This window comes from Lynx canadensis, chromosome B2, assembly GCF_007474595.2.
Source record: "Lynx canadensis isolate LIC74 chromosome B2, mLynCan4.pri.v2, whole genome shotgun sequence".
NCBI lineage: Eukaryota > Metazoa > Chordata > Mammalia > Carnivora > Felidae > Lynx > Lynx canadensis.
Genome location: NC_044307.1, coordinates 117652564 through 117677889, shown reverse-complemented (window position 1 = coordinate 117677889; position 25326 = coordinate 117652564). Strand labels below are relative to the sequence as shown.

General features: G+C 37.1%; 1 protein-coding gene across 4 annotated transcripts in view; it reads left to right on the top strand.

Annotated features, from left to right (window-relative positions):
- ARHGAP18 (Rho GTPase activating protein 18) overlaps positions 1–25326 on the top strand; it is a 124057-nt gene that overhangs the window by 63443 nt on the left and 35288 nt on the right. For 3 of the 4 annotated variants that reach the window (XM_030316315.1, XM_030316316.2, XM_032593241.1), the window contains exons 2-7: positions 954–1147; positions 4235–4470; positions 8011–8074; positions 12364–12542; positions 22326–22491; positions 24825–24916. In XM_030316315.1, coding sequence (XP_030172175.1) covers positions 954–1147; positions 4235–4470; positions 8011–8074; positions 12364–12542; positions 22326–22491; positions 24825–24916 — 931 coding nt within the window. The remainder of the gene's footprint in view (positions 1–953; positions 1148–4234; positions 4471–8010; positions 8075–12363; positions 12543–22325; positions 22492–24824; positions 24917–25326) is intronic. The other variant, XM_032593242.1, reaches the window with a different exon arrangement.

Here is a 25326-nt window from a genome sequence, read left to right as displayed (position 1 = left end):
GTAAATTATATCTTCAAAAAATTTTTGAATATAAAGAGGAAGCACCATACCTTTAAAAACTTCCTTTTTAAAGTAATTAGGGTTTTCCCCCCTGTAGCTCAATATAAAAAATTATAAAACAGAAGTTAGTATTTCTATTATATATGGGATATATATACTTACTTATTATCAGGTCTTTTAATTCACTTTTAGTATCAGGTGGGATGTGACTTATAATGAAAAAAACGTAGTTAACTTGGAAGTTATAAAAATACCTTTAGTCAATTTATCCTTGGTAGATAATATTTGAGATAAATGTTGAAGAGATAACTCCTAGCTATTCAGCATTGCCAATAAATGATTTTTTCCCCCAACAAATAAAGTTTCAGTGTATTTTAAACCACAGATCGGCCAAAGGTACATCTATAAGTGAAATTTGAAAGTGGCTTTCTATAGTAGAATGTAACAGCAAACTTAGTATGTCATTCATCTGTTGGCTTTGGTTTCAACAATAAAAAAGGAAATTCATATGGTATGTCATGTATTGCAGATACTTGCTCTATAATGGCTGAGTTTTGTTTGCAGATATAAATAACAAATATGAAATACTGTATAGAATTGAATCTCAATAGCCTGTAGTCAAGATTCAACCTGTTGCTTTCTGAGAAAAAAGTTTTAGGTTAGAAAGGAGTCTTAAAATGATTTACATGAAATGAAAATGGAAAAATGGTTTATTCTATCGTTGTTTGTTCTTTGCATACTTTTTCATAGAGAATGAAACTCTTTGTTCGCTCTACAGGCATATTAAAATTACTGGAATCTCAAGGTAAATAGCTTCAAAATATATATCTCTTTGGTTTTACTAAGGGGACCTTAAAGAGTTTCAAAATTCTTCAGTCAGTGCTCTGATGTTTTAGAAATTATACTGCTTCCTCATCTGTTAAAACGAACCATGTTTTCTTTTGAATTTATAGTCGCAAATATGGCCAGTACACTATGAACCAGGAAGTCACCAAAGTTTCGGAAAAACCTCCATATGACCGATCAAGTTCTCAGGATTCTTTGGATGAACTATCTATGGAGGACTATTGGACCGAACTAGAAAATATCAAGAAATCTAGTGAGAACAGACAAGATCAAGAGGTGGTGGTCGTCAAAGAGCCTGATGGTAATGACTAACTGAATAAAACTCTTGTTTGTGTATGTATTTATGAGAGATGGATACAGGAGAATGTAGAGGAGAATAACAACAGCAACAAAAATTAAAGCTAGGACAGCCAAAATAAGATAATGCCAGTTGGCCTTTCAACTTGAAAAATTACTTGTTTGTAGCAGATTTATGGATGCAGCTGCCAAATTTAAATGGCAAGAACACATTCACTTAGTCTGAGATACGGCTGGAATCTTGTTGACTAGGCTTACGGCATCAGACATTCCTGGGGTTAGACTTGATCTTTGAAAGGATCTAAACTTCCTTTCTCTGATATTTTAGCTACACGGTCCTTTTTTCTCTAGTGAGATTAGATGCTTGTGGAAAGCTCACTATTTGCAGTGATCCTGTTTTTCCATTGGTCAGTCAGCTTGAGTTATTTTGATGTTCTTTATTTTATTGATTCACAGTTTTCCATATTCTACCTAGTTTTGCCTTTTGGAAGAGCAGAACAAGCCTGTTCTGTTTTTACAGGATAGCCTTTCAAATAATTGAGGATGATTATCTTGTACCTCACCAAATCCTTCTAGAAGGAAAAAAAAAAAAAAAGATTTACATACACCAGTCCTTCAGGTGATTTTCAGACCTTTCTCCGTGTCGGTCATCTTATCTTTCAAAGTATAGTACACCCGATTGGATATAATGCTGCAGGCTTAGCCAACTAACCTGAGGGTATGGGTTTGGACAATGTATGATGGCATTGGTGTTTTTAGCTTCCATATTGACTTCTTTCTTTTGTTGGTTTGTAATTCTCCACTTTCTTTCCAGCCATGTTTCCCATAATCTCCACTCCTATATTTGATATTCTAGAAGAAACATACACTTTTTTTTCCTCTTAAAATTCATGCTGTTTCTTTCAATCTCATGGAATCAAGCAGTCACCAAGGTTTTGATGACCAGGTCTGGCATCTTTTATAATAGCTCTCTTTCTATGCCTTGTGCCATCCATAAGTTTGTAAGTTTTGTTTTTGGGGTGTCAGTTGATGCGGGTGCCAAAAAAGTAAGAGACAGTGTCTTCTGACCCACTCACAATGATCTCCTTTTCAACAGGATTTCTTAAGTCAGTGACTTAGCACTGAGTTGTTTAAGCAGCTGAATCTACCTACAGAGGTTTTTCTTTCCCCTTTGCTATAACATTGCTTGGAAAACCTACCAATAATACTTTAAAAAGAAAAATTGGAGATTTTTCTTTTGTTTTTTTAACGTTAGTTTATTTTTGAAGGAAAGAGGCACAGAGCATGAGCGGGGGAGGTGTAGAGAGAGAGGGAGACACAGAATCTGAAGCAGTCTCCAGGCTCTGAGCTGTCAGAACAGAGCCCAAGGCGGGGCTCAAACTCACAGACCAAGAGATCATGAACTGAGCTAAAGTTGGACGCTTAACTGACTGAGCCACCCAGGCGCCCCTGGAGATTTTTCTTAATTTAACATTTCTCAGATTTGTAAAATGATAACTCATTTTTGTTTTTGTGTTTTTGTTTGAGCTCTCTTTCATTTTACTCTCATTCTTTCTCACTTCACCAGTAAGGTTGAGCTTATTTGTGATAATCAGTGGATCCCCCAACCTTTCTGTCTCCGTGTTTCAAGATGGAAGCAGCATACCAGTGGTCTGCTGAATAAGGAGAAAATATTCCACAGAAAATAGTAGTCAAGCCTGATATGTAGCTGTGTGTCATTATCTGTTTCATAAATTTCCAAGATGAAAATGAATTTGCAGGTAGTTGTTCATAAGGTCATCATGAAGAAGAATTGAGAATGTTTCTACATGCCCGTGCCTTTTCTTTAACTTTAAATTGTTTTGACTTTTACCTCTAACTTTTAATGGACCAAGTGACACTGTGTTTGAATCTTGTTTACTTATCATGTCGAGACCAGCTTTTTTCCCCTGCCAAATTGTTTTTATACATGTGTACTGAGTTCTGCATTAATGGCATTAATAATAATGGCTGGCTTTTTACGTCAGTGAACAGTTTTTATTGCCTGGCAATACGGAATACCTGGCACTACATTCTGTTTCTTGAAACCAAGGATGTTGACACTTGATTTCTGCCCTCAAGGAGTTCATAGGATGTAGAAGGGTAGATGGGCTATCATAGAGCTTTGCAAAGCTCTTCCCATGTAGCTGGCATTCTCTCATTTGGTTATGAGGCAGCCAGGGCTGCTGTGCTTTAGGTGACAGATGAGAAAACAGAGTTGACTTGAAGCTATGTGACTTGTCCAAAGGGACATGGCTACCAAGGTGGAGAAATGGAGTGTAGATGAAGGTCTTTCGTTTCTCAAGTCGTTGGTCTTTCATTTTCCTCTATAAACTTAGCCCTGGGAGGGAATCTATTCTACTTCTCTTTCTGTTTTTTTTTTTTTTTTTTTGTAATTTTTATATATCTTAATACTGTTTACTTTCTGCTTTCAGCGTTTTGAATTGATTATTAGGTAATTAGTTTCCTATCATCTTTTTTATCCCCTTAAAATAGTGTTTCTTTTTTAATTTGCGAAAAAAAAATCTGATGTGCTTACTAGGGGGATTAAAACCTTAAATTTAAAATTGCTTAGTTCCTGATGTCTGGATGCTCTCCTTCTTTGCTATACTCCATGTCAGCTACAGCGAACAGAAAAAAAACAGCCTTTCCATCAATTAGTGTTGGACTCTGGGGCAGTGCTGAATTTAAGCCAAGAAACGGGCTTTAATGGATATCCCCAGCATTGCCTTCCTTCTGTAACTTGATGGAAGTAAGTTATCTTTTCATTGCTTGCTCATCTCTGGAAAGAGAACAGTATTATCCTCCTCTGGTTAATCTGCAGAGAAGTGATAGAGGTTAATCACATGTGAAGTCATTTAAAACTTTTAATTGAGTATATATGAAATGGATCTAAAATTTGATATCTTTGTGGCTGAAGTTGATGGCAGTTGTCCAAGTTTCAGATAATGATTCTTAGTGCTGTGGTTTGATTTCGGTGGAAGAATGTCAGTAAGCGTGTTTGAGGAGCTTAAAAAATGTAAAAGTTATCATATTTTGTGACCTTAAATGCCATTTTTCTCTACCGTCTTAGAGGGAGAACTGGAAGAAGAGTGGCTTAAGGAGGCTGGTTTATCCAATCTCTTTGGAGAGTCGGCTGGAGATCCCCAAGAAAGCATGGTGTTTTTGTCAACACTGACCCGGACCCAGGCAGCAGCTGTTCAAAAACGGGTAGAGACGGTCTCCCAGACCTTGAGGAAAAAAAACAAACAGTACCAGATTCCTGACGTCAGAGACATATTTGCTCAACAGACAGAGTCCAAAGAAAAAGTAGGTTTTCTTTTTTGATGTTAAAACAAAGGAATAATTGCTTTGAATTGACTGACCCAATCCAGTTTCATTCAAATCATTAAAAACTTAGGGAGTGCGTATATGCTAGGCATGAAGGCTCTGTGCTGGCAGTGATCAAGAGAGACCTCGTCCTTGTCCTTCTAGGAGTCATACTGCTGGGGCAGAAGATTGTAAACAAGTTAACATTCAGTGCGAAAATCCTTGTGTTAGGTGTCCTTGCAGCATCAGGAATAGCCCTGACCCCTCAGACAATGTGACTGCCAATTGTTACTTACAGAAAAGTAGGAGGTAAGGGATTCTTCCTTATCTATTAACTCTTGCAGGAATATGTGCTTTTCCCCAGCCTCATTTGGGGATGAATTGAAGTGGAGGGTGAGGGAGCTAACTGCAGTGTGATTAGAAAGCAAGACCCCTGAAACATGAAATAACTTCCTCTTTGTATCTAGTGCTTAACACAACACCCAGCACACAGAAGATTTGAGTAAATGTCTGTCAAGCTGATGAATTTATTATGGAAGCTGTTGGAATCTGGGTGAGAATGTGGGACTGATGAATGAAGAGCTATCAGGGGAGGCATGGGGACCGTGAGAGACCTCTGTGGCCTCGAGCAGCAGCCCATTGGGGGGCTGTTTTTCACTCATCCAGGAGGACCTAAGGAGCTTGCACAAGTGACAAATTAATATCATCTATTCCTTAATCAGGAAAATCTTGCTTTAAAAAAAGAAAAAAAGTCACCTGAACTAAATGATGTTCTTAGGGTTAAAGTTGATTTACACTCTGGATTATTTTTAGGTGTCACCAAATAGTCCTGGTCTTAGAAGACCCAGGGGGGTTGTCGGAATGAAGACACACGAAAGGAATCTCGAACACTGACGATAATAGTAATAATTGCCGCCACCACTGCTGAACACTTACTGTGCTAACTACTTTCCTTCTTTCATTTAATCCTTACAGCTGTCCTGTGAGTGAGGTACTACCATTTCCATTCCGTGGCTGAGGCTCATAGGCTTTAAGTAACTTGCTCAATGTCCCGTAGATAGTAAACCCAAATTGGTGTGGCTTCGAAGCATGTGCTTTTAACCGCTACGTATCCTGCTGTATTTGGGTTTCCGTATATGATTCTGTTATCAAGTAACCCGAACATGAGATTCTATTTATACTACAAATAAAGGGTAAAAAAAAAAAAAAAATCCTACGATTCTAAACAAAAACAGGTACCTTGTAGTTATGGTATCTTTCTGTCACGTAGAGAGGTTTTTTTGTTTGTTTTGTTTTTTGTTTCGCTTTTTGTAGACATTTTATTCTCCCAAGACATCCTTAACAGTTCCGATTGTTACTCTATTTGCCTGGACAATTGTGGATCAAATCCAGTCTGTTTGGTAGGAGTTTTGGGGGCACTGGATTGTTCCAGGCAGGTCCCTTGCTGCTGTGAGGCAGTTAAACACTTGCTTACCACCCACTGGTTATTTGGGACAGCCACTGGAGTTGAAGGACTGGACTAGGTTTCCAGCTGTAGGAAAATGAGTGGTAAGGAAATATGGTATTATGATATTTCCTTCCCAATTAAAGAACCCTCCCTAGGGGAGTTAAGAGGAAATAAAAAGGGGGAGGGGGAAAGAATGGGTTCTAAGCAAAATATATGTCCTGTGGGATTCCTGCCAGTCTCCAAGAGGATGTTGCTACTTGGTGCTGGAAGCAGCATTTTCCCAGCAAATTCCTGGTAATATCGAAGCCACATGGTTTGAGTCCATAGTAATTGGTGGGTTGTATCATCTGATGGCATCATTAAGAGAGAAATAGCACAAGTAAATTAAAATAATGTTAACCTGTTTACACAGCATGCCTTTAATTGGAACACTGCCACCCATTAGAAGTATGTCCCCCCTTCCTCAAGGAAACATGGCCCCACCATCTTCACTTGCAATTCTTCTGTTCTCATAGAAGTACAAATTCAGCCCTTCCATTTTAAATGCTTCCTCATGAAGCCCTTGCTGACACTAGGAAATAGAATACAGAAATGAATACCATCTGCACTGTTATCTTCACTTGCTAAGGAAAACAATTCTGACCACATGCTCCAAAATATGTGTTCATATGTAAGATTAGAATTATTCGCTGTGTTCATTGTGCTGTGGAGGGCTAACCTTCTGTAGGCTTGTCGGCGAAGAAAGGAGGAGGGTATTTGCTCTATCCTGAGGGGGACTGGAGTAGCGTCGTGACCCTTCTAGCCCTTGTGCGCTAGTCACTATACGCTGTCCTGAGTACCCCTGACCTCTAAGAGGTGCACCAGTGGCTGCTACGTATCTGCCCTAGAGCTTTTCTAGACTCTTCTTAGATAGCAGGTGAAGGGGAGAAGATCTTCGTGGCTATCAGCCTGAGGCGAAATGTGTTTGAAAGGACTACAAAGGCTACCTTATCTGAACAGAGATGCAAATCCAACAGAATGGTTATTTTAAAAATGATTCGTTCAGATACACCTTTGTGTATGATTTCCCCTCCTGATTCCTGAATTCCTTCTGAAGCTTTAATTGGAAGGAAGAAGTAGTACTCCCTGGCCACACTTCCTGGTGAAGGGAGCCAGCCATGTTCGAAGGTGTCTATAAACCCTCGGAGGACTACAGCCTTCTGGCGTCACTGCCCTAATCCCTACGAAAAACCATTCCTTTGACTATCTGAGCTCGTATTATATTTAGTTTCGGTAATTTAGTTTTAATTTACCTCACATTTATTACTAGCTTTCTTTTTTTTTTAATTTGAAGAATTTCTATTGTTACCTACATGTCAACTTGTAATTTTGTTTTCTAACAGCGTTATCAGAATATAATTCATACACCATCTAATTCATCCTTTTAAAGTCTACAATTCAGTGATTTTTGGGATATTCACAGATTTGCAACCATCACCGCAGTCATTTATAACACATTTTCATTATCCCCCAAAGAAAGCCCATTTAACAATCATTCCTATATTCCCCTCCTTACCCCTAAGTAACCACTAATCTACTTGTGTCTCTATGATTTGCCTTTTCTGGACATTTCTTAGGTAAGGAATCATAGCTTGTAACTGGTTCCTTTTACTTTTTCAGGGTTCATTCACATTGTAGCCTGTATCAGTACTCAAGTTCTTTTTATTGCTGAATTATATTTCATTGTGTGGATGGATCACACATTGTTTATCTACTCCTCTGTCACTGGATATTATCAGCCTTTTTTTTTTTTTCATTATGAGTTTGCCTTTTCCCTTCAACTAAGTAGTGGTGTGCTTGATGACAAGGACACTCTTCGTGTTTTTCATATTCCCTATGGGGTTTAGTATTGTGTCTTACAAGTTGGTAAGTGGGTAATCAAATATTTGTTGGATGATTGCTTGTTGATTGTAACCGCAGTACTTTTTTTTCTGTGGTTGTTGTAGTTCTGAGTATGTTTCCTATACTCTAAAGGTTAGTAATGGAATTATTTACAATACCATTTCTCTGGTTGTGAGTTGGAGATGACTAAATGGCCCACTTTCTATCTTTAGGCTCCAGATGGCACTGAATCACAGTCAGTCAGAACAAATGAAAACAAATATCAAGGAAAAGATGGTATGTTGGACCTGTTCTCTTGTATTTTCCTATTGATTAGCATAACAAACAGATATAACCTTTTAAAATATTCACCTTCAAATTCTAGTAAACAAATTTTATTAAAATGCTAATATATAAAGTGCCCACGTACGTAATTACATAAGGCTGAGAATATAGCGCCCATTGATTTTTTTTTTTTAAATGTTAGTGTATCTCTGTTCTACATCTCTGTGCATAATCCGTTTTCCTGAATGCTTACCATGTGCCAGGTACCTTGTGAAGATGTTTACCTAATTTATTATTCTCAAGAACTTTGTGTAGTGGGTACTGTTCTTGACCCATTTTACAGATGACAGAACTGATGTTTGCAAATGTGAAGTCACTTTCCCAAGGCCATACGGCTAGTCAGTGGAGCCAATGAACTTGGGGTCCTGTTCTGAAATAATAAATTCTCAATTCATAAATGGATTCCTTTTCAGAAAGTTTATAAAGACTTAAAAGTTAGGATTTTGGGGGGGCAATTCATTATAATCCTCTCCTATTCCTACTTTTTCTCTTCTATACCTGTTATTTCAGAAATGGATTAGAATTCCATGGCATGGATGAAAATAAATGGTAAGCTTCATTGGTGCTTAATCAGGGAAGAATTTATAGCTTTTTTCACTTATTTGCAAAAAGAAAAAAAATATTCTAAATTAAGCTTAAAAATTTAATCCTTACCGGGTTGTTTAAAAACTTTAACAGAGGTGGTCTGTGGCTGCCAGATTCCAGCCCAGGGACTTATCCTTTTGTTTTGTTTATGTTTTTAAGAGTGTTAATGCCACTAATAGTGTTGTATTTGGACTGGAAGCAGTAGGGGAGGAGTATCAGGTAGACTGTGGAGGACTGGGAAGTGTTCCCGACCTCATCACAATCAGGTCAGTCCCAGATTATAAGGGATATTTTGGAGTCTTGGAACAGCCAGTATCTCCATTTTTCTTTCCGTACTTTCCTCAGAACTTCTGTCCTGTGCCCCTGCCTTTCAAAATAAATGAATAGGTAAATAAGTGTGTGCATGTGAGTGTGGATGGCCACATACACGTCTATATATTTATATCTGTAAAAGCACTTGCTGTTACGTGGAAATTTCTTTGGTTCTATTTTTTTTTAAATATCAGAATGATATTACCGAGTGTTTCCCCAAGTCTGTGTACCAGTAAACACTGAAGGGGCAAGCAAGCTAGAAATAGCTGGTGCTGGCCTGTCGGGGAGCTAGGTCATTGAGAGAGACAGATGAACCTTTTAGGCCAATGCTGAGGATGCTTTGGGGAAGGGGGACTGGCCGTTGCTCAATGAACACTGAGGAAAACATTGTCTTTTCTTGATGGGTTCCCCCCTCACCAGAGGTGGTGATGTAGGCTATATAAACAGAAGTTCTGGAGGGCAAGTTCATTATATGAGTACTTCCCACCTCGCTTGCAGCAGCCAAGTAAAATGTGACCGACTTGCCTGAATTACAACTACTTTTGCTGGAATAGAGCCTCTGATCAGAATAATAAGACTGTATGTGTAATGTCATACGTGTAGCCCCGTGTCACTGAGTATGTACCACTCCACCTGTTGTGAGCAATGCCACATTCTTTCGATAGACAGTAAATTAACCAGTTTTATGTAAACCTTGAAAGGTTCAGAATGAAATGCATGGAAAACATTGTGTGGAGTGTGAAAGTGGACCTCTTTCTGTTTGAAATCTGAAGGTGTGAGTGACATTTTCTATTTTAAATGTTTTCCCATACTTGGGCTTTTCTTGATGTTCAATGAAAGATATTTATCCTAAATGAAAAAGTCATAAAGTCTTAATGTTGCAAGAGTTGTCCCATTTCCAATTAATCTGCTAATTATTATTCTTTTCATCAAATTATACAAGGCCCGTTGTTTTTATACATACACTTAGAAATGTTAATAATATCCAAATAACTTTAAAACTTTCATGTTAATATGCATATTTACTTATTTTCTCTTGACCATGCAGGAAGGAAAAGTCTCTTTAAAAATAAAGGCACTTTGGGATATTTTGAACAATTGAAAAACTTGAAGGAGTTTTGTCAAATATTTATAAGCCAGTGCTATTGTTCACTTTAACAACCAAAGGAGAATAAGGAAATTATACTATTTACACTTTAGGACTTTAAGAGTCAAAAGGTTTATCTCTGAATTCTCTGTTAACTTTTCTAAGAGTAAGTCATTGATTCATAGATGCTTTTAACTAGTTGGTTAACTATCCATTTCTTGTAGCGATGTCTCTGTCACCCCTGAAACTGTTTCTTTCTCCTACTGTCTACCATAACTTGATCTACCGTTTGATCTCTTAGGCTTTTATATTCATTTCTTTTATTTTTGCCACATTTTGGAGCAAATTCATATATTTTAAATATATTGCAATTTAATTATAATTTCTTCCCTCAGTTTTGAAATCAGAGAACATTGTGTGTGTGTGTGTGTGTGTGTGTGTGTGTGTGTGTGTGTGTATGAGGCAGTGGTGTTCATTGTAACTCTTACATGGGGGTGGTGAGGAGAAAAAAAGGGGGGGTAGCTTTAAAATTCTTGTCTGTACACACTCTGCTTCTGGAAAGGTAGCTTCTAATTTAAGAAAATGGCTAATCATTTTTTTTCCCCCTCTCCGAATGGTTTCCTAGGAAACCAATATACATATTCACAGTAAAACATACAACAGTGTAAACCAGCGGGAGAAGAAAACTAAAATTGTACTTTGGCCATTTCAGTTAATACTTTAAAAATTAATTGTAAAAAAGGTCTAGTTATTCTAATTAAAAAATTGTCACAAGCTGTTGGAATGACAACACAAATAATACGTAAACGTGCCATAGGTAGCAGCAGATAATTACCATCGAAGAGCTTCAAATTTATCCTTAGTTTTGGAATTGGCCTAGGGCAGTGTTTACTGCCTTTTTTTAACTGGGAGATGCTACCACGTTCACCTCTGTAGTTTGCAAGGCCCAGTGCAAACTGAAGATGTGACTTCTTGTTCAGATTCCAAGGCAGTAACAGTCGAGCATTAAACCCAGCAGGGGGCGCATCTGAACACAGAGTCCTGTGACTGCGGATCACACTCCCAGAAGCCTCCCCCGCTTATCAAACAGAAGTAATGAGGCTAGATTCGTGTTTATTCCTAATTTTCCATTGGGTGAAGCAAACTTTTTTTTTTAATTTAAATGACTACAAATAGAGTTTTCTGAAGGCAGTAGTTTTAATAATAGGCATAATATGTAAGTGGCATGCCTTTGTTAAAATTTTAAATCAACTTTACCTTCTGTTGCCTTGTGGTGTTAATATATAAGCATGTAAATGCAGCGTGTAAGTTTATTTTGTAATTCACAGCTGTCTGCTATGAATTAAAAGTCTGCAATGAAAAAAATAACAGTAATCCTGTCATTGGTTCCAAGGTTTTTATAATGTGAGTTGTGTTTAAACCAAAAACTTACCAAATAGTCTAATTTAGAACTATCTTCCCCAAAGCTTTGAAGCTGGTGTTTTCAGCAAAGAGGTTTTCGAATGTAAATTCTTTCCTAGAGGATTAACAACGGACAAAAAATTGTTAAACTATTATACACTCTTGAAATGTTGATACAAATATCCAGAATTTTTTTTGACAGGGTTTATAGTTGTGAGAACCTTCCTAGTCTTTGATATAATTGGGTGAAAAATCTGTTAGTTCACGTACCAGGTACTTCTAGAGCTGACTCCCACTGTGGTAAGTTTTTGGTACCAACTCTTATTCTGGAATTCTTACTCTGATAGGTAGGTAACATTCCAGAAAGGAAAGGAGGGGTGTTGAAGAGATTTCTTCCAGGAATCTATTCCACTGTTAGAAAGTGAAATGGTGTATCACTAGTTCTAAGAGAGAGTAAAAGTAACCTCTTTCCACCTCCTCCCACTTTTTGTTTTTGCTTTTAATCTCCCAGTGTAAAAAACAACAACAACAAAAAACCATTCAAGTCTACTGAATTTTTGTGAGGCTTTTCATTCAGAGTTTGAGATCATCCATCAATTTTGGAATTTGACCTGGTCTAAGAATTGTGACCTCCAACAAAGATTCCACAATTGAACTATGGACTCTAGTCTTCACCTTCCCTATACCCTCCATGCACCATTGGTAGGATTCTTTGCATATACGTTTTGCCTTTAAAATATCCATTAATTACTGACTATAGTAAATAGTACTTCCTCCAGAGGTTTGTATACAGTTGATATAAAGACGTAAAAAAAGAAATAAAGAAAATACATTAATTGAGTCATTCTTTTCCCAGACCAGGCATCTAGTCTAGTTGTTGGTGAAAAAGAGCTGATCCCACTGGTCCCTGAGGAGGCACCTGCCTCTGAAACAGACATCAACCTGGAGGTATCATTTGCAGAGCAAGCAGTCAATCAGAAGGAGAGTTCCAAGGAGAAGCCCCAGAAGAGCAGAGGCGATGACGCTCCATTACTTGTATGTAGTGCACTATTCAGATTTCACTAAATAGAAGAGTATATTTTTCACCAGCTTTTTATTTTGGAAATTTCAGACCCATAGAGAAGTTGGAAGAATAGTACAGCAAACAGCCCTACAGGATTCATGTAGATCCATTTGACGGTTAACATTTCACAAACTTTGCTTTTCCTCTTTCTACATTATCTATTTATATGTTGTGCTATCGGCTGTGCGCTTGCTTTTTTTTTTTTTTTTTTTTTTAAAGTAAGCTCTTTGCCCAATGTGGGGCTTGAACTCATGACCCCAAGATCAAGAGTTGCATGCTTGGCCCACTGACCCAGCTAGGCACCACCCCCCCCACTTTGTTTTAGCTTAACAAAGACCTACAAAACAACACAGCTATAATACTTAAGTTGAACACTAAAGCAATAATTGTATCTCATAACAGTCATATTAAAATGTTTCCAGTTGCCATAATATTGTCCTTTATAGCTTCTTCCTTCCCTACCCCCATCTGGAATTTGAGTAAGAGTTGTACATTGCATTTGATATCATATCATTTGGTTTCCTTGAAGGTAGATCACATCCCCTGCTTTTTCTTTAATATTTTTGAAGAGTCCAAATCATATTTCTGACTTTGTCTGTTCCTCATGACTGGATTCAAGTTAAACATTTTTGGCCAAACTACTGCAAAGATGAGGTTTATGTCTCTGATTGCATCAGCAAAAGAGGGGCATGCTGTCACACGGCCCCTTTATTGGTGATGGAAGTTTGATCACCTAGTTAAGAAGATGTTCACCAGATCTCCGTATTAAGATACCTTTTCCTGTATGCAATTAGTACTAATTTGTTATGCATGGGACTGGGTGAGTATCCCATTTGTCAGTAACAACCAATCGCCCACCAGTTTCCCCATGCATTTGTAATCCTTGCCTGAAACAATAATTAAACTAGCATTTGAGAAATGGTGATTTTCTAATTTTTTAATTCCTTCCATATTGATTGGTTGGCAATCTTGTGTAACACTTTCTCTCCCTTTTCTCTGTTTTTGAATATCACTATGGACTGATGGCTTCCTTTTTTTTTTTTAATTCATTGTTAAATAATCATTGTTTTTTTTCCTTTAATGTTCAAATATACCTAAATTTGACCAGTGGGAGCCCTTCAGGCTGGTTCCTATGTCATTTTAACATGCTCTCATTTCTTTTACTTCTTTGCTTTCTAGGATGAGATAGATGTTCCAAGCTTACTTTGTACTTTCCTTTCCTCGGACTTGAGACTCTGTTTCTTCAAGGAGCCCTGGTTTCTTTTAGTAGCAGATAGTATTTAGAAATTAAGCTTCATGTATTGAGTGTTCTTGTTGTTACTGAATGTCTTATATTTTTAAAAATAAATGTCATTATTTATTTTGTAGAAATTCACACCTGCAAAAGTTAAAAAAAAGTACGATGAACTTCCCATTAATTCCCTACTAGCCCCAACATTCATTAACCCATGGCTAATCCTGACCTATCCATACCCCCAACCAGTGCTCCATCTGTGTTATTTTGAAACACATCTCTTAATATTTTGTCATCAATAAATATTTCAATATGTAGTTCTAAAAAATCGCGGGGTTTTTATAAACATGTCCATATTACCATTGCTGTACCTAAAAAATGCTAACAGTTCGTAATTTCAAATATCCAGTAAGTGTTCAAATTTCAAATTGTATCAGCCATTTCATGATTGTGTTTTCAAATGTATTTGATTCCGGATCCAGTTAAGGTTTATGCATTGCAGTTGGTTGATATGTCTTTTAAGATTTTTTTTTTTTTTTTAAATTTTTTTTTTTTTTAACGTTTATTTATTTTTGGGACAGAGAGAGACAGAGCATGAACGGGGGAGGGGCAGAGAGAGAGGGAGACACAGAATCGGAAACAGGCTCCAGGCTCTGAGCCATCAGTCCAGAGCCCGACGCGGGGCTCGAACTCACGGACCGCGAGATCGTGACCTGGCTGAAGTCAGACGCTTAACCGACTGCGCCACCCAGGCGCCCCTGTCTTTTAAGATTTTTAATCCCTCCCTCTCTCTCCATTCATTATTCTCCTTCTTTCTCACTATCCTTTCTTCCTTCCCTTTCTCCCTCAAAATTTATTTGTTGAAGAAACCTGGTTATTAAGTTACAGAGAATTTTCCCCCTCCAATTTCTCATGTTCTTCTTGTTCTTGTAAATTATTTGATGATAGATTTAACAGATTCAGGTTTTTTTTTTTTTTTGATCAAGATTACTTCATATGTGATCATATATCAAGAGACAAAATATCTAGTCATTCTCTTTTTGTGAAATCAGCAGCTGCGGCTAACCAGTGCTTGGATCCATTAGTTTATTAATGGTTACGGGATGATGTTTTCATTTCCTCTTTTATTCATTTATTAACTTGAATACTTTTTTAAGAAAAACTTTCTAAAATGATTCCTTTTAATTGACCAGTTGTCATTTTTTTGGTTCCTTAGCACCTTTCACTAGTGACCAATTAATGTGTTGTATTTTAATTTTCTTCTAAAAAATAGAATTTAACTCCTAGATGTAGTCCTATATGACATGACCCTGGACAAAATTTCCCCTGCGTATGTGATATATTTTCTGCTTTAGGCCTAGAATTTTCTGTTACCTGCAAGAAACCCTGGGTCTGTTTAGTAGAAGTACACTTTTGTAAGTATGATCAGGACACCAGGACTGTTCCTTTCTGTGGGTTGGTCATTGCTTCAAGCCTGTTCAGAGGCCAGAAGTGCATGTGGATCTTCTTTCTTCCATGCCGAGAATAGTCGTTCTCAGGATACAGCAGGTGATATAATTAGAACACATATAATTACTTGTTTGTTTTATCCTCAGTTAATGCACAGCGTTCTCAGAATAACAATGGTAACGCTGCTATTAACAATATGATTACTAAGAAACAGTTTAAACTTGTTTTTCTTCTCTTCAGTTGTTTGTATCCTTGAGATATATCCCAAAAGGACTGTAATGATACAATTACTGTGCTTTAGGTTACAAAGGATAGTTACTCTCCATATGGTTAAGCCACCAACTGCACACTTGGTTGAGTAAATGGTTTCATTTTATTTTCAATTTTTAGGGATTGCTTTTTTGAAATGTAATTTCGTTTTGTAAGCATGTAAAATATTTATGTGGTCCAGAAGTCAAATTTAAAAACAAGTTGTATTAAAAGTCTGGCTTCTGTCTCTGAGCCATCATTCTATTCTCTCTATCCCCTTACAGGTAAATTTACCTTCTAAGTAAATTCTTTTTAATTTTAACTTTATGGTTTAACCTTCTGTTCTCAGATAAATGGTAGCCCACTATACACACTTTTCTCAACCCTGAATTTTTGTTATTTTTGACTTAGCATTATATTCTGGAAATCACTCCATAGTAACATAGAGAAATGTTTCTCATTCTTTTTTTATAGCTATATCCTACTCCATTGTGAAGATGCATCAAAATTTATTCAACCTTTTCCCTAATGGTGGACATCTAAGTTGTTTCCAGGCTTTATCATATATTTGTAAGAATCTGTTTTTATACCTGATGGGAAAAGTAAAGGAGTACGTATCCTTTGGCTTAAAGAGATGACCTATACTCCCAGACTGTCAGTGTAGTGGGCAGTCCATATCTCAACAGATGGAAGGGGTTTTAAGTGAAACACCGTAGAGTCTAATTTAAAAAAAAAAATGAAGACACTGTTGACTTCTAAGCTGTTCATTCAGAAGTGGAATAGAATATAAATTAATAGCTACTTTAGAGACTTAAAAACAAAACTTCCTTTCTTGTTTCATTCTCTGCTTAACATTTCTGCTTACCTACCCTCTTGATTTTATTCATGTTGTGCCCCAAGCTTAAAATTACCTTCCTATTTGGGCCTCCTTGTTGTTCCCTGTTTACCAAGAAAGTCTTAACTCATCCTTTGGGGTCTAGTTCGGTCTCTAACTTTATTATTAAGTCCTTCCTGGTTGTGAATTTACATTAGATACAATGTATAAAATAATCCTTTAAGCTGTTAAGATGCCATGCTTTTGATAATTATTGTCAATGTAATCTGGTATTTATCTATGCATATATGCATCTGTTCATCTCTATACCCATTTATCCATATGTCTTATAGAAGGCATGGGCATGTAAGCCTTTCACGAGTCCTCAGCATGGTTGATGGAATGAATATTTATATTCATCACTCTGAGGCAGGTGTCTAAGAAGATAAACCTTAAATACCATTTCTACTCCATGCTCCCCTGCTTCTGTAAATAAGCAGTAAGCTTTATGTAATACATTGTTCTGTGTTGACTTCCATTTTTTAATTCATTTCTTTTTTCTTACAACGTTGGGTATAGTCTTTGTTAATTCTTTATGATCTCTCACAGCAGATTCAGATTTCTCCTCTTAAATTTGTAGATCAGGTTTTATAACCTCTCATGGGCTTCAGTTTGAAAATGTAGCTACTACTTTGTTTTGTATACCCACTGTATCTCAGAAAATATGCTCTGTAATTTATCAAATGATCTCATGATGTAGATGTTACAATTCCTGTTTTTCATACAAGGAAACAGTAAATTATATATGGCCTGCAAAGGCTTGGCTTCAGGGACTCAATTTTTGAAGTTCACGTTTTTCCTGGAAGGACCATGTCGACTCCACTTTATGTGCCCTGAAGGTCTGTGTGTATTTAATTTAGGTGTGAGTTTAAGTGGCTCTGTATTGGTGCTGGTGACAACTTGTTCAGGGTAGCTTGGGATATTTTATCAATAAGATTCTGGCTTGTGGGGTCCATCATGTACAATAGAAATTTAATAATACTCCTTCAGCGTACTTTGGAGACTAAACATTAAGGATTCTGAAATTTTGAAGATCCATAGTTTTAAAAGTGTAAATGTGGTAAAGCCTCTATTCTAAATGCATGCCTATATTTAGTTCTTAGGTCTTTATTCAGTGTCCTTTGGATTCTTATTGAATTATGACCTTGATTGTCTGGTAACACAGCTCCGTGCATACTAAATACCAAAAACTAGGCATGGAGGCCCACCTTGGCAGTTTGCTGGAGAATGGAACAACTCTGGAGGACATTGAAGAGGTGTTGTTTCAGGATTGAATGAGGACACTGAAAGCCAAAGCAGACACACTTGTCCACAATGCAAAAATAGGTGTTTAGGGTTATAGTCCTGAATTGTCAAGAAAAGGTTAAATTACGGCTATTTGGTCTCCATTTAAAAAATTGAAGAAATATTGGAATGCCTGGGTGGCTCAGTCTGATTTTGGCTTGGATCATGGTCTCACAGTTTGTGAGTTAAAACTCTGTGTTGGGCTCTGTGCTGACTGTGTGGAGCCTGGAGCCTGCTTTGAATTCTGTGTCCCCCTCTCTCTCTGCCCTTCCCCTGCTCACAGTCTGCCTGCCTCTCTCTCTCTCTCTCTCTCTCTCTCTCTCTCTCTCTCTCTTTTGCAAAAACAAACATTAAAAAAAATTGAAAAATTGAGGAAATATGAAAAACTAAATTTGAAAGTTCATTTGTCTAGAAAAATATTCATCCTCTGAAAATTACAATGAAATGCTGTAATAAAATCACATTTTATACATGGAAAAATCTTCGTTAAGAAATGTATTTCCTAGCAGACCAGGAAAAAAAAAAAGTCATCTGTGGAAATTGACCAGGTAAGAATAGATTCTCTTGCTTTCCAAGTTGAAGGTAGAAGTGACTTGATGTATTAAAGTCAAGTCCATCAAAGTCCATCTTTACTGATGGAGTGCCTAAGGAGCCCTTTGTATTGTGAGGTCTGCAAAAGAGGGGTGCAGCTGGGGAGAGCTACCTGATTAATTTCTAGTAACACATGAGAACCAGTGACCTTATAATTTTTGAGGAATTTGATTTCACTTCATTCTTGAAGCACATTTTTCAAAAGGCAGAGAGCTTCTCTTTTGCTGAAATTGCGTTGCCTTCTCTTAGCCAGCGAACTGAACCATCCAGTCTATTAACTAAACAAAAATGACAGGGGACTTCATAAATATTTAAAGCTGCTGCTATGAATTAAACATTGGGATGAAGAACTAACTCCTTTCATTAAAGCACAATGATAAATAAATAAATAAATAAATACATACATACATAAATAAAAGCGAGTTCATGACATATATTGCTAGGTAAATCAAATGTTTGAACTAATAATATTTCAGGTTTCTCTAAACATTTACCTTGGCTAGTTCTTTAAATAATTAAATTACATGTGTTTGGCTTATTAGATCAATAGCTACTGATTTAAAGGAAACGTTTAGAGCTGAATAAAAAGAATAAATGGTTGGTAGATCAGATTGTTTCAGCCCTTCAGAAAACAATGCAATTAGCAGAACTCTGGGGCCAGGCCTGAAGAAAATGTGGCAAGTTTTGTGTGATTTTGCGAAGCTCAGTACAAATCACAGGACAGCGAGGGAGCATCCAGCCAGTGGCCCTGTACCTCACTGACCTCGATTCTGTGCTTTTCTCCCTGTAGGGTGTGTGTCTTATTCATTGAACAGACTGGGACAGGACCCCTGCAGTGTGCCAGGCCTATGGTAGAGTAGGGATACGGAAATGAGTCTGTATGAGCCCTTGAGGGGCTCACAGTCCTATACCAGTACCGATCCACCTAGATTCCTCCCCACATGCTCTGGTGGACAGAGAAAATGGAGCAGAACAGAATGGTTATCACTGCATTTAGAATCTAGAAGATCTGAATTTGCATCCTTCTTTTGCACGGGCTTTCTGGCCGTATTTAGTCTCAAGTCCCCACCTAGAATATGCTGTAATAATTCCTACCTGTCGGGACTTCTTGCAGAATAGGATCAAAAAACCATTTATCAAATAAGAGTATTAGCCTTATCATGTTTTCTCTTACCTTACAGTAATAGTTAGGCAAAAAGGAAAGGCACAAAACCTTGAATTTATTGAAAAAGCTGTAGGAAAGAAATGTAGTGATAATGCAACACTTTTTGAGTCTTTACTTGGGCCATTTGATCCTCACCACAGCCTTGTAAGGTAGGTTCTGTTGTTCCCATCTTACAGATGAAGTGGCTGAGGTGACACAGAGGTGATGTAATTTGCCAGAGGTCACATAGCTAGTAAGTGATGGAGACAAGATTGTCCACCTGTGGTTTGGCCCCACGTTCTCAGCCCCCATGCACTGCACCGTTAACACTTACGCTGGAAATTCACTTAGACTATATATTTAATGATGTCTACTGCTGTTTTATTTCATATTCTCATAAAGAACTATAGAAAGTTCTCTCTTGGAGTTGAGTTTGCTTGAAAGGAATTAGCTGCTCAATTCCAAAAGTTGTAGGTTTGAGGAAATGCTTTAAGACAGTGAAACTTCAACATTTTGGTCTTATAACCTTTTTAGGCTCTTAAAAAGTACTGAGGGACTTCAAAAAGCTTTTGTTTCACTAGTCAGGAAGGATGTTGGTATTGAGGACAATAACTACCATGGCTTCCAGCGCTTTGACAAAAACCTCAGATACGTGGCCTTCTGGCTAAGAATCTGTGATTTCCTATTGTTGGAGCATTTGTTGGCTCCCTGAACTTTGCAGCTACTTAGAAGTATGCTGTGGCTGAACCAAGACAGAAGGCATACACATAGTTCTACAGAAATTATGGTTTCATGAAAGATTTTGAGGAGATGAGGATGGCCGTAAGTGATTTTGGAATGTGAAGAATTTCTTTGGATTGAGTTCCATGGAAGTTTGTCGCTAACCTCTGTTCTTGGCCTATGAAACGTGAATACATAGACTAAGGAATCATTTTTCTTGATAAGTAAACAACAAATACTATGAGAGTAGTGATTTTGTCTATATCAGTTATTATACCTATGGATATTTACCAAATTAGAAATTAAAATTGAGACATTTGGAAATTATTAATCCACTTTACAGTATTACAGTTACCATAAATAACATTTTTATGAAAAATCGTCATATTTTCTAAAATTATTTTTTAAAAGATTTTCTTTAAAGTTTATTTTGAGAGAGAGCACACGTGTGCAAGTGTGGGAGGGGCAGAGAGAAGGTGGGGGAAAGAGAGAGAGAGAGAGAGAGAGAGAGAGAGAGAGAGAGAGAGAATATCCCAAGCAGGTTCTGCACTTTTAGTGCAGAGCTTGATGTGGGGCTCGAACTCACAAACCACAAGATCATGGCCTGAGCTGAAGTGGGATGCTTACTCTACTGAGCCACCCAGTCACCCCCTGAAACAAATTATTAAGAAGTGTGCCATGGTTTTACATTTTATCCACTCCAGTGTTTCACTGTAGTAGAAGTCAGTTGGGTCCTCACCTCTATATTTGTGTTCAGTCTGTTGCACCAACACCTGTCTTACACCTTTGGCAAACTCCACTGAATAATCATAAGGGAATGGGAGTGAAAAAGGCAAGTAATGCCTTAGTATTACTCATTAAATAGTTTTGACCTCATAGGTGCCTTGAAAGAGTATTCGGTAACTTCCTGGTTCCCTGGACCTTACTTTGAGAACTGCTGCTTTAAGACCTGTCTTTTGCACTAGTTTTTAGACCATGAAGTGTTAATAACATGGTACAAAAATGAGCAAAGTAAAGGGAATAAAAGGGAACAGTTGAACATCCTTGTCCGTTAAATGAGGAAGTGAAGAATAAACCCTAAAGATATAACCTTTATAACCTTTTTTTATCAAACCATCAAAGAATGATCATAGTTTTTAGTAATCCGTAAATACAGTAGGAATAAAATTTGTCTTAAATATGTTAGCGAAATTCATGTTTTTACTTTGTGCTTTCTTATATTTAATGCATTTAATATTAAAAGTGGCTGAATAGGTCGTAGATAATATTTGGGAAAGGCAGGAAATAACAAAACACCACTTGCCTGTGATAGTAGTATCTCTAAGTCTCAGTTGATTTATTCAGTGGTGAAGGTAATAATGATAGGGACAATATAAAGGTGCTTGGGAAGTGCCAGGCATTTAAACGCCACCACAGCCCACTGAACTAGGTGGCCTTCTTCCCCTCCTCTCCTTTTCCCCTCTACCTGTTCTCTTTTTCTTCCTCTCCCCTCTACCTATGTCCTCCTCCTTCGTCCTGTCTCCTCTCCCCTCCTCCTCCCCACTGTCCTCCCCTTCTGCCGTTTTCAGAAACCGTGGTTAAGCAGTTGCCAGATTGTTAGTGGCTAGTCAGTAGCTAGATGAGTGGTAGTCATTCTGGCTTTAACATCCATGCTGTTAGTATCCCTTCTGCTCTCCCTGTCACCCCAGTGCTCTACAGCCCTTCTGTACCTACCTTATCTGGGTTTTTATGACAATATTTTAATATGTATTATAAATATTATTTATTTCACATCATTATACCTATAATACACATGACAGAATGTAGGTAAAGGGTACCTCGTACATTGTAAGCACTCACTCATGGCTCTATCCTCTTTTTCTTCCTCCTCCTCCTACTCATGGTTGGTCTTCTAATCTTCCTTGGTTCTTAAAAGTCAATAACTAGAGTTCTTTTTCAGTTTTACCATCTCTTTTGTCCTCTTTGCCACGAGGATTAGTACTCCTAGTACATAGTCTGGTCACATCGTCTGTTGTACCTCACATACTGACTCGCTATAGGTTTGAGGACCATCCTCATGACAAGATGGCTCTTCATCCTGACTATAGAAATTCTGCCATAGCTTTCATCGTCACTGCTTTGAGTATAGCTTCTTTGCATAGTTACGGTTTAGTCGTCTTTGACTAAAAGGGTTAGATATTATAAACCTTTATTAATGGTACTTATTTTAGAATTTCAGACTGCCAAAAGACAAAACGGGTACCACCAAGATTGGTGACCTGGCACCCCAGGACATGAAGAAGGTTTGCCATTTAGCCCTAATTGAGCTGACTGCCCTCTACGATGTATTGGGTGTTGAACTGAAGCAACAAAAAGCTGTGAAAATCAAAACAAAAGGTAATTTTGAAACAAAGAACAGTTAGATTTACTTCAGAAGTAGCAAAGATGAGCTTTTGAGTGGTATTCTTAGAGGGGGAAACACCTACAAAGTAAACTGACACTTGACTACATCTGAAGTTCAGATTCTAAAACGTTGTTTTCAAAAATCTTGAAACTTGATAAACATACACCATTCTCCCGGACTATAGAAAATAAAGAGGTAATAAAATACTTAATTACCTTTGAAGGGAATCCTAAGTTAAGGAATCTTTCCGCAAATGTTCTTTCCTTTGAAAATAGTATGTTTAAAAAGTACATTGGGTACATAAACTACTTTATTTCCAAAATCAGATCTTGAAAAGTAACTTGAAGGTAGTTGATCGATTGCTTTTGCTTATTTATTTGATGGGAAATACATAGGGTGGTTAGTAGCCTGTCTCTTTGCTCATTTACATTCTACTTTTAACTATTTTGCAAAAAACATTCTTTGCTTAATATTAAGAAAATAATGCCATTGTGGCCATAACACCACCAAACTGTACTCATCGTGGATATGTGTTTTTCTTTTGTAAGCAACTTGCTTTACCCATTATATAAACAGACTTTATTTTTTATGATATGATAGAGAACAGACATCTTCTCAATTCTTGGTCTGGAAATCCAGATAATTCTCTATTGACAAAGTTTAACTGTTTAGGAATCTCTGACCTCTTCTTTAAGTGCTCCCTTAAAGAGATACCAAGAATTAGGATTATTGAGTTACTATGGTAACATTAATAAAGACACGTATTTCCCTGATTTAAGTTTTAGAGGCAGTTTCTCTGTAGGAATGAAGTATATCTACCCTCAAGGTCCTTTCTCGCATGCTGGGCCCCAGAAGACCTCATTCTGTGCTCAGTTCCTCTGAGTGTTTTAGCTTAAGGCTTGAGATGGTGAATTTCTGAGTTAAATGGTGCTTCTGATTTTCCACAAGTCCATTATAGATAATGAAAGACTTTAGATATTTTTTCAGAAACTTGTCACAAAGCCTTTTCCAACTATAAAATAGAAATATAATTTAAATAGCTGTGACTCAGTACTCAGGACTTTTAAAATGGCTTAGAGAGGCTTTTTTATGTTTGAGAATTGCTTTCTAACAGAGAGAGAAATAATAAGCCATTCTCATTAAGAGCGTTAACTATTAACAGAATAGATTTTCTTTCTGTTTCTTAAATATTTTTGTATCTTATCTAATAGATTTATCTCCCAAACTGGACTCCTGACATTTTTGAATATTACATTTTTTCTTAATTCCTAAACTAGAAATTATTTTTTGGGTTACTGGTATTCTTTTGAGTGGCATCTCTATAGAGAGTCAGTTTTCAGTGTCCTCATTCCACAATACAACCCCCCCCCCTTTCCTTGTTCACAAATGATTTATATCTCCCCTGATGATGTGTGTCACACTTCTGTGCTAACTGTACATTCATTGATGGGGGTGGGGTAGGAGGTGCTAGGCAGAAGTTATGCTCACACCAGACTGAATGCATATGATTTTAATTTAGAAAAATTATAAATTGTTGCCTTTCATTTCGTGGGGAGTTATTCCCAAATATATAAAACTATGAATTTCAATTTAAGACTACCAAATATCTATATTTTCCAAAGAAAAACATTTGTAGAACAAGATCATAATGTTGGCTGATTTCTCAAAAAGCAAGAATTTATATTTTTCTGTACTGTAGGATGTTAGATGTCAATTAAGTATGAAAGAGATGAGTAACGTTTGCTTTAACCAGAACTTTTGATTACCTTTAGTAAATCATTTGCATATTTTACATACTCCTATAGCACTATTTCTCTTATCTGGCAGTTTACACTTTTCTAATTATTATTTTTTTAATGTTTATCTATTTTGAGAGAGAAAGAGAACACGTGCGCACATGCGTGCCCGAGTAGGGGAGGGGTGGAGAGAGAGGGAGAGAGTCCCAAGCAGGCTGCGTGCTGTCAGCGTGAGGCTGTCACAGGGCTCAATCTCCTGAACCGCGAGATCATAACCTGAGCCGAAATCAAGAGTCGGATGCTTAACGGACTGACCCACCCAGGCATCCCTATAGACTTCTAATTATTTTGATGATTATTTGCAATCATTTGCTTAGTTGTCTTTCCTTGTTAGATTCCTATATAAGACAGGGTCAAGATTTTCTTATTGAGATGTGTATACATAATGGCTAGGTAATGTCATTCACTTAGAAGTCCTCAATAAATAGTTGTGTGTTTGAATGACTACATCAGAAGTCTGTTGATGTAATATTTTTGCATTAATATTTTGTAGATTGATGGAAATTAAGAAATTTTATTTTTTGTTGCAGATTCTGGTCTTTTTTGTGTTCCATTGACAGTATTGTTAGAACAAGATCAGAGGAAAGTACCAGGAACTCGAATACCCTTGATATTTCAAAAAGTAAGTAAGCCTAGATGGGTCAGCATAGAGAGAACATACTTGAACTAATAGAAGTTTTTTTCCTTGGCATTCATAATATTATAATCTCATTTTCCAATTGATGTGCTCTTTTATTTTGTACTTTGATTTTTCTATTCAGGAAACAAATTTGTTTCAAGGGCTCATAATTTTTATTTCATGGTGATGTTTTCTGTGTTATTACTATAACTGTGATTACCTGGCATCATTTTCCTGTCTTATATTAGCTAGCTTGGTATAATTGAGATTTCAATTCTATAATACACAGGAGTGGGAACTGCTTATAAGTTTCTAGGGAATTGTATCCTCATGAATATTTCATGCCTGTATGTATTTCCCAAGCTTTCCTATTTACAGTGAGGATGTCCAATTTAATTTACTAGTGCCTACTT